Genomic DNA, 14,483 nt, shown 5'->3' with positions numbered 1-14,483 from the left:
ATCTATTTATCTTTTCTTGCCTCATGACAGAGACAAAGCTAGTAATGCTTCTTTTTTATTCAGAGCAAATGACTTGCCAATTTATTGAAAGTAAATTTCTCATAGGAAAAAGCAGATGACAATCAAAGCGTTGGTCAGGATGAACTAACCTTTCTGATTCTCTGATGTTCAGATGTCAGCTGAACTCAACATCTGCTCAGTGCCTCTGTTACTCTGCTCTGTCTTTTACGTTGGAGGAAAAAAAACATGGAAATTTACTGCAAGCAGTCTTAAAAAGTGTCAGCTCCTGATGTAAAACCCATTTTCCTCCATTTGGGTTTTTTAAATTATCAGTCTAGCCTGATCATGAGATTTAGTCCTGGAAAACTGTCTCAATGGAAATAAAAATGACTAATCCCCAAAAAATAAGTAGACTGTATTAAACAGAGATGTCAGAGTCATTTTATTTCTCTCAGTTGGAAACTACATTTGATCCCAAAACCTCCTTTAGAATTGAAACTGGAAATATTTCAATTCCGATGGATGGATTAAAATGTTAAAAGTTATTACAGGGTGATGATGCACGACTGCATACAGCACATGTCATATTCCTATGGTCTTTAAGTTGTGTTATTATTGTGGACTTCTTCTCACAATCGTTTAAAGGGGTAAATCTGAAAGTAACAAACCACGAAACATTACATAGATGAATCATGAATTGTTAATAAACCATCTCCTTGACCCACGCTTGTGGTTCAAGGTGGGGTTTCGGACAATTTACGAGAAAAAAAATTAGAGAAAAGAGAGAGAAAAAAGAGAAAATTCACAAGTTTAATATTTCATATCTTAGTTTGATTTGCTTTAAAGAGTATTCAGGAAAGAAAGTTTTCAAAGTTTACCAAACTTTTTGAATGAAATACAACTATTTCTAACTAAGTAAAATAATAAAACCTGTGACCCAAGCTCCTTCTTTTTTTGTGTGTGATAATGATGAGTCAAAAAAAGGTTTCATAATCGAATTGTTGACAAATTGAATCCATGAATGCACTTTGGAAGGGAAGTAATTCAGCCGTCTTGATTCCCAGAGGGAGCAGTTACGTCAGTCCTGCTCTACTGTATTAACGGGACGAAGCTTCCAGGGGGAGGGACCTTCCTCTGACTCCCATTAAAAACACTACAGGAGCTTAAGACAAGACCGCAGCCAAGCACAGTGAGACACATGGACCAAGTGTGTGTGTGTGTGTGTGTGTGTGTGTGTGTGAGCGCCCGTCTGTGTGTGCCTGAATAGACAGATAAATAAGAGGAACCCAGAGAAACCCTCGGGGTGTGACACTGAACGAGAGGCTGAGCCCAGAGCAGAGGAGACAGGAGCACAGGGACGGAGGGTGAGAAAGAGTCAAAGAGAGACAGAGAGGCAGGGAGACACCAGAGCGTGGAACAGGTTCATTCCTTCTGCAGCACCTCGCACTCAGCCACAGCAGACATGCCTAACTTTGCCGGCACCTGGAAGATGAAGAAGAGTGAGCATTTTGATGAACTTCTCAAAGCCCTGGGTAAGCCCTCCGCTGTCTCCTTTTCTCCCTCTCCTCCCTCCCCTCCACAGCCAGGACGACATCCCCGCATGAGGTCGCCTATCCATCATGTCCATGACGAGAAAAAAAAATGTTTTCTCGCTCCTTGGGAATGGCATGCCTGACTGCCAACAACGCCTTATTGTTTCGGAGAAGCTGCCTGGGAAAAAGGAGGCAGAGATTCTCGGGGAGATGCTGCCGGAGGGAGACGCCTCGGCTTTACAGGAGACGTGAAACACTGGACGCTTAATTCCAGCCTAAACAGACGCGGTATTGTTACATGAAGGGAGGAAGGGGAAGGGGGGGGGGGCACAACATTATTCATGTTAAGCATTGAAGTAGGGCATGCATTAGCAATGCCAGGGGAGGTCTCTGGAGCCCAGTGTCGTTCTCTTGCGCCCTGTCTTCTTTTTTTTTCATTCTTCCTCACCCGTCTTGCTCTTAGCTGATGTTTGCGATGGCTTGGATTTGGAACAGTTTAACTGGGTCATTCAATTGTGTTGCAGCGTTTCACCGGGCCGGAGCTGCAGAAGCAGGGAGGGCACAGCGAAAAGGCTGGGGGGGGGGGGGGGGGTCTTAAGAATAATTGAGGAATCTCAGCAACTCTCCACCAAGTGTTGACACGCATGGATGGTTTTCTATTTTAGCACACACTGGTCGAGTAAAGTGGGAAAAAAAAAATTGACATATATCGACGTGATATTTCCTGGGGATCAGAGTGCAAATGTTGCCGCATGTGGCAGTCTCTCTTTAAAAACCTGTAGCTGCCTTTGTGCGCTTTGCCATTTCTTACTTAAATGTATATGTGGTTGGTGAAATTCTACAATTTGTCTTATTACCAACAAGCCTCACGAAAAGAGCAACAATGAACTGATCTTACCTAAGAATTCAAAGACTGAATTTGATTCCATTAAGCCATCCTGATGTTATTTCATCACTTGTGGTGATCCGGCGCTTTAATTTGAATCGACCCCAAATATGACGTCCTGCTATTGTAAATACCAAAGGAATATGAATTATTTCTCAGCTGAAAATAGTCCACAGCAAGTGTAGCATTCGCCCTTATTTGAGGTAAATAGCAACCTTATCCTTTATTCTTCAGTTTAATACCAGAAGAAGAAGAAAGAAAACGAACCAGAAAACCCCTAAAGGCAATCCAACAATCCAATTCATTTTGAAAGCCATTCTAAAAGCTCTATTTGCTGACAACACAAATAATTGGAACACCCCTCAGACGGTTTGTTGTAGTGCAGGTTTCATAAGGTCAACCGGCCGTTTAGCACCTCGTCCCTTCACGAACACATTAAAAGAACCACATCTGCCCGAGCAGATCACTCATCCGCTCTTACATAAGGCGGCTCGGTCGATTGAGAGCTGCGACGGGGAACTAATGTGGATGCCACTGCTGCGGGGCCGCCGCTGTCCATCAACATCCTCCTCATCATCGGTTGACTCGCAGGGCCTCCAGACTGCGGGAGGGGATTGTTGTACATCCAGGGTGCAGACGGGGCAGAGGGGCACGCGGAGTGAACGGATCAGACTCACACAGTTGGCTGACTGAGAGCAGGCGGATGAGCCCTTCGTTTGGTTCAAAGACTGTTAAAGAAATGCTCTGCATCTCATGTACAAGTTCAGTGCTGAGCCAGCCTGTGGACTTTGTAAGAGTTGCCTGAGTTGACGGGGACTGTAGTCGAGAAATGCAAATGCGATATAGTCGACTTGAGTATGAATTTTTGAAGAAGATATAAAGACTAGTGTTAAAAAAGTATCCTTTCTCCAGGATTCTGTAAGACTATGTACTTTTTTTCCTACACGTTCTTTTGGCTGTCTGCAATAGTTATAATCTAAAATTTATAACAATAATCCCAAAATTGCCCTCGGATTAAATTTAAGGGAAAATGCCATTTTCTGTAGAAATGAGTGCAGACTGCTTGGCTCCCCGATGCTCATACATTTTTAATACCATAACAAAAAAAAACATGGTGCGATCTGTCAGATCATGGGTGGAGTTGAGCATTGAGCTGTTTAACCAATTTTTTTGTTTTTTTATTCCTGGGCGTTGACCTCACAAGTCCACAGTGTTTTCGGTTATTTCTTCGTTTGAGAAATCCTATACAACTTTCCAACACGAAATACTTGTTTGCAAAGTTGTAGGCTCTTTAGATATTTGACTTTTGTTCGGAGAGGGCAATGAAATAATGAGCTCCGGGACCTTTGGCAGCACGTACAGCCAGATGGCCTTGTAGAGTCACACAGGGCAAAGTGTTGCAACAAGCTTGTGCCGTGCCACATCGCCGCTCTCACAGCCACGAGACAAAAGGAGGGCCAGCGCTGATCTGCCCTGACATCGTCTGAGGCTCTTGCTCTTTCCCTCCAGACACGACTGGATAATCGTTCACCGGGACCTCGCAGCCTACATTCCACAGATTTTGCCCAGTTTTTGAGAAATAGTTGAGGGTTTTTTTCGAAACGTCAAAATTGTTGTCATTCTTGGTTCAGACTCATGCTGGTGGGTGTCCATGTTCGAACACACACGCTGACACACATACACCAATACGAGGAGACATGTCGCCAGTATGTGCTTTTATATCCAAGGTCGAGTCTGACCGAGGGGCCCGGAGAGGTCTGAATCTGGGCGGGGTCGAGGGGAACGTAGGGTTAAATAGACGCAACAACGTGCGATTGTTTCGGTGCAAATTTTGAAAATGAGTGTGTTCCAGCTGTCCTGATTTGATGGGAAATGAAATATATCTGTGACTCTTGTCGAGCTTTGTCTGTGACCAACGAGAAGCAAAAACAATGGCCTCCGGCACTCCTGTAATTATGGTGCATTAGCTTATAAGCTAGAGCAACCATGAAACAATTCTTTCATAAAGAGATTAAATATCACAATACACATTACTCTAATTACTACAATAAGAATTATGCACGCTTGGCTCATTTTTTTACTGCAAACCGAGTTTTTTAAGAAGTGCCAGAGAAGTCAGCAAGTTGTAATTACTGAGTCATGAGTAATGATCGACAGCCATAATAAAAAATCCCCAATGATATAATATGATGACCCTTTAATAACTCGATTAATGAAATGAATGACCCTTGTTTTTTCCCCCCCTCTTGCGTTGTACCTGCTCAGGGGTGAACGCCATGCTGAGGAAGGTGGCCGTGGCGGCAGCCTCCAACCCTCTGGTGGAGATCCGTCAGGACGGCGAGCAGTTCTACATCAAAACGTCCACCAGTGTGCGCACCACCGAGATCAACTTCCACATAGGGGAAGAGTTCAACGAGGAGACGGTGGACGGGCGAAAGTGCAAGGTAGAGTGATTCGAAAATATTGGCAAAATCTGATATTTCAAAACACGGCACACTCGTACTCCACAGATTGTATGAACTCTAGGCCAGCATCGCGGTTAAACCCACAGCTTGAAGGGGCAAGTTTTAGATCTTTAGCAATAAATCATGCGTACTAATAGTTTTGCTGACGATTTTGAATGCATCCTATACAGTTTTAACACCACACAGGTAACAGGTCTTAACGTTGTGGCTGGTTGGTGTATACCTGTGGCCTGTCACAAAGATGTGATTTCAAACGTATTTTGAAGTTTCCATTATTTTCCATGCCTCACGGCTTGACTAAGACACAAAATAAACCAATCGATCGGTGTGTTTTTCTTGTAGTTCCAGCGGGAATGGTTTAATTTTTAAGTTCACAAGAAACAGCAGAGTTGCACCAACTTTGTCTGCATTGTTGTTGTTTTAATTTAAAAGTGGCAGTTGTATGACATGGAATAAAAGTCTCCGGCCAGAATCAAACCTGGGACTTAATATGCAAATTTGATTTCGATATTGTGCACAAAATAAATGGAAACGATCGGCTGCTCAGCATGGAAAGGAAAAACAAAGACAAACAGTGCTGTTTCCAAAATTGTTACCTGTCATTTCAAGCATATTGGATTTGTCGAAATTGGCGAAACCATGCCAAAACCACAGATATGGTGTGTTTAATGTTATTGAGATTTTTTTTTATCTTTAACCCTTTATGAAATGTATTCTATCCATAGTAAATAATGCATTTCATGGTCTCCTCCTGTTAAAACTTCACTTATTATGAAGATATGATATGATAAGATAATATAAGATATCTTTTGATTAAAGTCAGGATTAGGGTTGGGGTTAACATTGATGTAAAGGGATGTTGTCGTTGTGCAGTGAAGGTTCATAAGTGAACAAGTGTAACGCCACTCAGTTCTGAAGGCCTGTCCTACAGGCAGGGCGTATGTACACACAAATAGACTCACGTAGCAACAGACTCACATGACTCTTACAGATCCTAATAAGGTTATTCTTCATTGAACCATATCAACTTTACACTGTCCATGTGAAAATGATTCCCTTATCCTAAACATGAACTCAGGTTGTAAATCCTCCCACCTCTGTCCTACTAAGAGAAGACTTAATGTAACTAAATGTTCTTGAGACCTTGGGGGTCTCATCCATCGGACACTGTGTTCCATCTCTGAGGGGCCTCCGCTGGAGCCATGGTTGCTATGGTCACTGCCGGTGGGAATTAGACAGAAGCTTCTTCACAGCTATGCTAAAAACAAACAAGGGTCTATAATAAGTAACGTGTAAGTGTCCTGTGTAGAGACGCTGCCGACATGGAAGGAAATATAGACCACACTTGCTTTCAGGCACGCACTGACAAGTCCTGACATTTTCCGGGTCTCTTCCGGAAGGGCTGCGTGTGAGAGCGCAAAATGTTCCCGAAATTTTCCCGGAAAGTTTCGTGTCAGACCCCCTTAGTAAAATTCTCCAGAAGATTCAAGGCGAGCAAGTGGGCGCTCCTATCGACAGTAGGTGCCAGTCCCTCGCCTGAATGTTCCGGAGATGTTCCTGTTGGTGTGAACGCCGATACATAGAGAAGTTCATCAAAGTGCATTTAGATTCTCCCGGTATTCTTTGTGTGTGTGTGTGTGTGTGTGTGTGTGTGTGTGTATTACATGTTTTGGGAGCTCTCTCCGTGCTTTTGTTGAGTGGTTCAAAGAAAAAATGAACACCTCCACGTAGTCTCATCGTTGGTATCACGCTCCCGCCTGTGCAGCCGGATCAAGGGCAGCTTGAGTTGGGATGACAAGAGATTTTCTCTGAACCTCTCCGGGCCCTGAGGGGGATTTCCCACGTCCCCGTGAACAACCAGATGCATACATTAACTTCTGGACTTCTTTTATTTTGGGGGGAAACGTTAAGGTTAATCATTCGCGACTCAAACGTTTCCATGTGATGTGCCATTGATTTTGGTAATTGGATTCAGTGGGCAATTCACCCAGCAATTTTCGTGGCGCCAAAACAATGAGGGGAGTCAATCGCTCCAACGTCGAAGAATTTAGAAGTCATGGTGGAAAAACACACTGCCACTGATTCACTGTGGAAAATGAGAATCTGCACTGATGGTTCAGAGGACACAGCGGGGAAACAACCGAGAGTTGTCCGCTCACATAAACAGACACATGGGGGGGGGGGGGGGGACCAGTGATAAGTTGCTCCTCCCTAATTGATGTTATATAATACAGAACATGCAGAGAAACTATAGATATTTTGTACAAGTATATTACATGTTAGGCATGGGTTCAACTATCTAAACAGAAATTCAGTTGGAGGCAGGATTGCAACACATTACAGACTTAGTAGTTGACCCAAATCCTCACAGGAAGATTCTTTGTCAGAATTGTATCTTGTATCTTATTATATACCTTCAAAATATTTCACAGCTGCTGAAAATGTGGGTGTTTGTCAGAAACCGTCAGTCTTAGGCGATTGAGGAGTCTTCAACATGTGATGTGTTATTGATTCGTTTTCCTCCCTTCCCTCCGCGGCGCTGCACTACAGTGTGTACAGTACATCCCTCTGTATGTGAACACTTTTCATATAGAGACCAGGCTGCAGTGTCTGTTGCAGAGTGTTCCATAACAGATGCGGGGTGGGGAGGTGCTGACAGTCGCAGTAGAACTTGTCAGGCTTCACTAACTGCTGCAGGATACATTTAGATTGTTCATATGTTTTGAAAGCACTGCTTCTTTCAAAGGAAAGCTCCGACAAAAACTGTTCATAAGATCATCCTCATGTTTTTTTTAAATTAGCTTTCATGTGAATTTCTACATCTGCAAGGTTTAATGAAAAAGTATTTTTTTTCTTTGAGACTCAAGGCTTTTCATAAATGCGGTTCTCCATTTTTAGTTCGTGGATTTATTGCAATTCATAAAACCTGTCACTAGAAGCACTACAACATCCATTTAACACTGGAGGGATGAAGCATTTTTAGAAAAGTCTTTTTACCGCCCGGTATGGTCTGATATTTCCAGACACAATAAACTCAATGAACTTTGCGCATAAACTCACTGAATCTTTACGTTTTTTCACAGTTTCCAGTTTGGGACAACAAGTGTTTGCTTTATTATGAAACCCTCTATTTATTAATGCCTGAAAATGACAACTATACTACTAAAACTACTTGAGGATCTCCAGGACATAAAAATGAATACAGAGGTCACTGCTGAAGGAAAACCAATCAGCTGCCCTGGCGAAGAATCCCTGAGCAAAGCACTGCATCTTTCTCTGCTTTGACCACAAAAACATTCTCCGAAAACCATCTTGGACAAAACAGCATGCGTTGTGTTCTCCAATTGTCAATTGTCTTTCTTTCTTCTGAAAAGGGCTGGAGAGTCTCTTCCTCTTTACCCTGAAATATACGTATCACTGAAACTTTACTGTCCAGGAACATTCCTGGGCAACCGCAAGCCGTGATATTCATGCTTGTGGAGAAGAAATATTGCAGGGAATGGGGGGAAAAAGTTGTAATTGCGGGCACGCAGCCGGCAGCCTCATAATGTGGACATTTAATCTTTGTCTATATGACATCTTTTTTTTCATGAAACATTGCACATATTCACATGAGGCTTATAAAAAATTGTAGCTGTTGAAACATCAGCCAACAGCTAAAATCTGACATGTTGATTTCTGTCTCTACCTTTAGTTTTTTTGGTTTGAACTCCACGGTGCAGTCAGGGGGAGAAGACGTGACCCATTTCGGATCCCAGGAGACAGGGTGGCTCCTCCTGTTTGTGCCCTGGAGCACGCTGAGCACTGGGCAGGGACCGACGGCTCCCGGTGTGGCTGTCTTTTCCTGCCACTTGACGCTAATCTGTTACGAGGCCGACAAGTTCGGGTTGACGTCCCAAATTTGCCACGTACATTTGTTTGGGTTCGGGCTTCTGCGGCATCGCAGCGTTCGCCCGGTTTTGTTTTTTAATAAAATGTGGTCAGAGAGTATTTAAGATGGTGACATGTCTTGCATTGCTTTGACTTTGCACTCCAACACGTTGAGTTTGAAATGGAAAAAAAGATTGCTGGCTTTCAGCAATTTTCCAAATTGCGCATGTTTGCAAGATGGCGGACGAGTTTCATCGGGCTGTAAACCCCTGAACAGTCTTTGACTAATCTGTATTGCATATGCAAGACTGGAGCTAAAAATCTGCAGGAGGCAGTGCCCACATATGCCGGTGGGTTGGGGGTGGGGGTGTGTTGGGTGTGACTCTAAAAAGGTGGAGCAGTGGGCAGGCTAAGTGGGTTCTGGCTGAGGCCAGCTGCCCCCGTGGTTAAAGGGGATTACACGCTGATCTGTGCCCGGTCGAAAAGCAGAGGGCTGATTAACGCTGCCACCCGGATAAAAAGCTCCAGCTAATCCGCGAGTGCAGCGGGATCACACAGCCTCTTCTCACTTCGCCGGGAGGGGAACGTGATAAGGTATCTCCTGTCAGACGCAGAGGCGACAGAGACACAGAGCCCAGACGGGCCTCAGTGCCGAGTGGAAGTCATAATGAAGCGATTATGTGCCCGTTCTGATGGGTAGAGGTGGAATTAAGGTGAAAAATCCTTTTGAAAAATAAAAAAAATGTCTTTGGGGGTAATGCAATATTTTCTCACCTGAACGCATGGGCAAGTGTTAAGGTGTACACTGGCATATGCATGTACAGTCGGATGATGAATTCAAGGAAAGCCCTGAAGATGAGAGAAACCGGATGGCAACCGTTTGATGAGTATGAATATGGCAGGTATGATATGCTATGGCCTTCATCACTGCATCTCAACCCAGATGAACACCAGACCTTTTGGACGGATGTGTGAGACTAAGACACTGTGTATTGCTTGTTACTTCGTCACCCGTCTTTACGAAGGACTATACTGCGAAGAGAGAGAGAGAGAGAGGGAGGGAGAGAGCTATTTGGGAAGAGATGACTCCAAAAGGGAGATGAAATGAGTGTTATTTCGGGCTCTATCAAGAAAGGTTTTAAAATCCAACATAAAAACTTTAAACCAAGGAGGAAATGAAATGCCCCCCCCCCCCCCCTAATTGACTCTCGGGGTTCTGGCTTTATTAGAGAAAGAGGAAGAAGAAGAAGTCTGGTGAGTTTTAGAAAAAGCCGTAGAAAAAGCCCTGCTGTTGTTCCTCTTGGCAAAGTCTGCAGACGGCAGCCTGCAGGGCTCCCTCATGGCTCGCCTCACCTTTGATATGGTGATGAACATTAGCCTCCGAGGACCCAAGGCCGCTGCTTCATTCAAAAACTCAACAGCGATGCTCTTTCAAATACGAACTGTTGCAAATGATCAAACAAATTGTCTTTGAGCCGCACAGCAAATACGCTGCCATGTCCGAGAAACTAATGGGAGAAAAAAAAACCATCTGTTCCCACAAAAGGGCCCTGCGAGGTTTTTATTTTGTCAGTATTGTGCTTGAGTTGGATGAGGAAATGGCAGCTTTAATCCGCCCCAGGCCGGATAAGCTCTCGAGCTTTGAGATGATATTGGCTTTGAGAGGTAAAACCAACACATTTCAGTGTGGGAGAATCACAGTAGCAACATGGATTAGAACAATTAAGGACTAGGCTGAGACTTAAGACTTTGATAAGAAAACCTGCAGTCATGGTTAGCCCGACTTAGCTATTTTCATTCAACAATTTGGCACAGAAGAAGATATAACATATCAAATTGTGATATATATGATAATTGTGTGTTTTACCTTGACCCGCGCCGCTGCGTCTGACCCTCCCACCTTGTTGTGTCTCCTCTCCCCCTCCGCAGAGCCTCGCTACCTGGGAGTCGGAAAACAAGATCCACTGTCAGCAGACCCTGGTGGATGGCCACGGCCCGAAGACATTCTGGACCCGAGAGCTGAACGGAGACGAGCTGACACTGGTGAGCGCACAGCGGTGCTTGTCTTACGGGAAGCCTCCTGCATGGAACAGAAAACAGAAAAAAAAGTCTTTACAAAGACCAGAGCTCTGAAGTTCTCTCAAAGAACACTCTGCTCGACGAAGAGTGACAGGGAGAGTGCGACGTGATGGGTCACCAGTAATCTGCACGGTTTGTCTGTGGTGTGGCTTGTTCTCGCGGAGGCTCAGCGTCGGGCAGCTGGTGTCGGAGAAATGGTTCGTGAACGGAGTCACCCCGGAGATTCGTCCGTAAAGGAAACGGGAGAGGCCGTTTCCCAAGGAGCCCAACTTCCATCCGCCCCGCAGAGAGACGTGAAAGGAGAACAAGGGGAGCTGCTATGCTGACATCGCAGTAATACCCCCTGTATTTAGCCAGATTAATCTAGGCAGGAGTCAATGGGTCTAAAGCCCCTCGAACCACGTGCAATGGGGGAGCGGTCCAAGACCAACGGAGCAGATGAACAGTTCTCAGGGACTCTCTCAACGTTCAGCGCTCCCACGCTCTGCCTTGATTTTCCTCGAGTGCCTGTGGGATGAATATCCGACCGGCAAAAGCTTTAAACGACAATATAAAAAGGTTTAGAATTCTGAAAAGATTAATCACAGGAAGTTGGCAGAGTATTGCAGACCAGAAGGGGCTTTAGTCACGTCCCCATCGCCGAGAAGAAGGCGGAACACGGGGCAAATCTTTTTTCCCCCCGGTGTGCTTTGGGGGAGAAAGAGGCAGAACGGGCCACGGTGCCTGACGGTCTGGTGGTGACACTTTGGCCCGGCCGCCCTGGAGGAGCTGAAGCATTCGCGCTCCAATGGATGGATGGATCGTCGGAGTAGGGCAAGGGCACCTCGCTCCTCCCTGCCGTCGCACCGTCGTCTGACCCTCGGACGGGCCACATTTCGCCTGCCAGCTCCCAGCCCTGAATTTATTCATCAACGACAAAGCTGCGCAGAGTCACGCCCATCCACGACATGTCGTATTTCACAGATGCTGTCGATTGCTGGCTTTAGATTGACTCTCGGTGCACGCAGCCGGGATTTGCTGCCATGGCAACACTAACAGGTGAATCTGCTCAGCCTCCGCCCGAGACAGCTGCCCTAGTTTCGGGGCCACGACAGCTTTGGCAGCGTCAGTGATGGCGGACACCACGAGTGAAATATGGTTGAACCAAGTGGGCGAAATGTAGACTTAGAGGCACATGTCTGACTTATTACAATACTTAAATGTCCACAGTTGCATTCAAACAGTTTTTTTTATTTTGGCTGTGGAGCAGTCCTTCCCCCTCCAATGTGACTACACTGGAAGAGATGGGAGGCGCTAACTACTTGCAATAATTTGGCAAGAAAGGAGGAAGTCATTTTTTAGAGATTACCGTCTTTTGGCTCGAAACGTCGACAACTTGCACCTTAAAAACGACACACACCCTTAGATACAGTATGAGCAGGCTTGGCTGTCCAGGTTTATCAAAATTAACAAAATGCACACACAAAAACCAACAGCCAGCAAAGCTTTTCTTCTATCTTTGGACCCTTCCAATATAAGCCGGTACAAAACCCCAAACATTTTAATTTTAAATGAAGCTCGGCTGACTGGAGAGGAGCTGTGCAACTCAAAATAGTCTGCACCTCGCGATGAGTGCTCTCTCAAATTTAGAACAGGACTGAGACTGTTCCGCAGAAAATGTCATTCCTGCTCTTCTACACTGCAACACATGCAATCGTTTTTGGTCAAAATCCACGTGTAATTTGAGCTATTGCATATCATCTCATTAACTAATCTGCCATATGTTCAAACTTAAAAATCAACCTAATACATTGGCATAATTTTGAGAACATTATTAGTGCAGTTTCATAGCATAGATAAAAAAAAAAACCCACATGATTGTTACCTTGCATTCTTATTGAACTCCAGAACTTGACGCTGATTAAATAAATAAATACTTTATCATTAATATCCTAGAGAATTTAAAGAGAAAAAAGAGACATGAGTCATCTTTGACAACCTCTTTGCTTTGGGACAAGCGACTGAAATCTGAATCTGGAAACTTATTAATTGCAAAAAATCAACATCAACCCAGACACAGAGATTCAAGGGTCTATTGATCATAAAGTAATGGTCTGAGTGTCTGTGGCAGTTCACACTGTAAGTGGGCCACATCTCCATACATTTGCATGAGCCGATTAATTGGCTTAGTCATACGGGCAGTGTCATGTGGATTTTCTGCAGCCACATCAGGCCGAAACAAAATCACAAAGCGACAGCACATCGGACGACTCGCTTTCAAGTCTGTGATGCATAAAGAAACTATGACTTTCTTTGGGTTTCATCATCCAGTTTGCAGTGTGGCTTAGACTGACAGCACATCATTTTGTCCGTGATGTGGTGGTACACATCATTGCTTGATTCACTTTAAGACCGAGTAGTCTTCACTGTGAACTCAAACCCAGCTTTTTTCTTTTTTTTTTACAATTTAAGCAAGCCCACAAAAGTTGCCTCCCTTATATTGCAAACAGTATGGTAATACTGTCATGACCAACAACCTTGCTTGAAACTAACTAGTTCATATAACATGATTTTCCACATTTAAAGTGTTTATACCTAATGCAAAAGGAATTATAAGTAGTATAAAAAGGGAGGGTCTCTAATCAAAGGCATTGATACTTGGTTGTACATGTCTGAATTGGAGGCCAATCACAGTGTGAGGTGGTCACGGTGGTCGAGTTCGTTAAAGCTGAACAGGAAACTGCTTTTAAACTGTGAATCTCATTGAAGTGACTGATCACCCATGTCTAAAGTGCAAAAATGTCTTTATTTGTTTCCTCCAGACTTTTGGGGCAGATGACGTAGTGTGCACAAGGATCTACGCCCGGGAATGAAGCTCCGCACCCTTCATCGGGACAAAGGCCCGAAAAACCCAGCGGGACAGCAACCCGTTTAAACCCAACCACGCTCTCTCATGCTAACACATTGGCAACGTCTCCCGTGTAATCTCTAGGCCTCCGTCTTCAATGTACAATAGCAACGTCTCAGTAACCTGGTTGTTTGTAGTGAGTGTTGTGTTCACAGTGTCAATATCAGCAGCCCTGGTGTCAGCTGTTTTGCGTAGGATATAGTCATCAGTTGCATTGATAGAGTGTTCATGTTCAATGACAGGAAACAATAAAAAAAAATGTAATAAAGAGTATCAGAGCCTCTTTCTTGATAATTTGCATTTATGGACATACCTATGTGTACATCCAGTGATCCATGTGGTCCTCACAACAGATCACACCTGACCACGCCCACCTGTGATGCGGTGTGGCTAGAGGTTGAACAGACTCTCAGCGAACCTCTCAACCTATGGAAACAGGTGCAGTCATAATTTTCCGAATGTCTACTATGGATTTATTCTTTAAGTCAGGGGCCATTTCTGTTTTTGTAACGTCCCCCGAGAGTCAAAACTGAATTAGTGAACACGTGCAGTATGCAACGCGAGCCGCTCCAATGTGATGGCCGGAGCTCCTTCTCCATGGCGAGACGTCCGATGTCAGATGATAGTGATGCTGCTCCTCACAGCTGGTTTTAGCCCCAAAAACTTCCTGTGCCGGCCCTGCTACACTGGCTGGGGTCTTCACAGGTTTCTGGCTTTGAGAACAAAATAGTCAATAATGAATTTGGCTGTAAGCAGGTGAAATA

At 44.5% G+C, this 14,483-nt stretch overlaps 1 protein-coding gene across 1 annotated transcript; it reads left to right on the top strand.

Annotated features, from left to right (window-relative positions):
* The first annotated feature begins 1,164 nt into the window (after nucleotides 1–1,164).
* Nucleotides 1,165–13,992, top strand: crabp1a (cellular retinoic acid binding protein 1a). The gene is made up of 4 exons (XM_035642548.2): nucleotides 1,165–1,532; nucleotides 4,684–4,862; nucleotides 10,683–10,796; nucleotides 13,634–13,992. Exons 1-4 carry the CDS (start codon nucleotides 1,463–1,465, stop codon nucleotides 13,682–13,684), a joined length of 414 nt encoding a protein of 137 aa, XP_035498441.1. The 5' UTR covers nucleotides 1,165–1,462; the 3' UTR covers nucleotides 13,685–13,992.
* The last annotated feature ends 491 nt before the right edge of the window (nucleotides 13,993–14,483 follow it).

The sequence above is a fragment of the Scophthalmus maximus genome, chromosome 7 (genome assembly GCF_022379125.1).
Source record: "Scophthalmus maximus strain ysfricsl-2021 chromosome 7, ASM2237912v1, whole genome shotgun sequence".
Classification (NCBI taxonomy): Eukaryota; Metazoa; Chordata; class Actinopteri; order Pleuronectiformes; family Scophthalmidae; genus Scophthalmus; species Scophthalmus maximus.
This window is presented reverse-complemented; position numbering and strand designations above follow the sequence as displayed.

Bases quoted from the DNA above. Each gene is read 5' to 3' on its own strand.
- crabp1a (XM_035642548.2), top strand. From the start codon at position 1,463: ATGCCTAACTTTGCCGGCACCTGGAAGATGAAGAAGAGTGAGCATTTT. The intron at 1,533-4,683 runs GTAAGCCCTCCG...GTACCTGCTCAG, and splicing joins TGAACTTCTCAAAGCCCTGG to GGGTGAACGCCATGCTGAGG. The intron at 4,863-10,682 runs GTAGAGTGATTC...CCCCCTCCGCAG, and splicing joins TGGACGGGCGAAAGTGCAAG to AGCCTCGCTACCTGGGAGTC.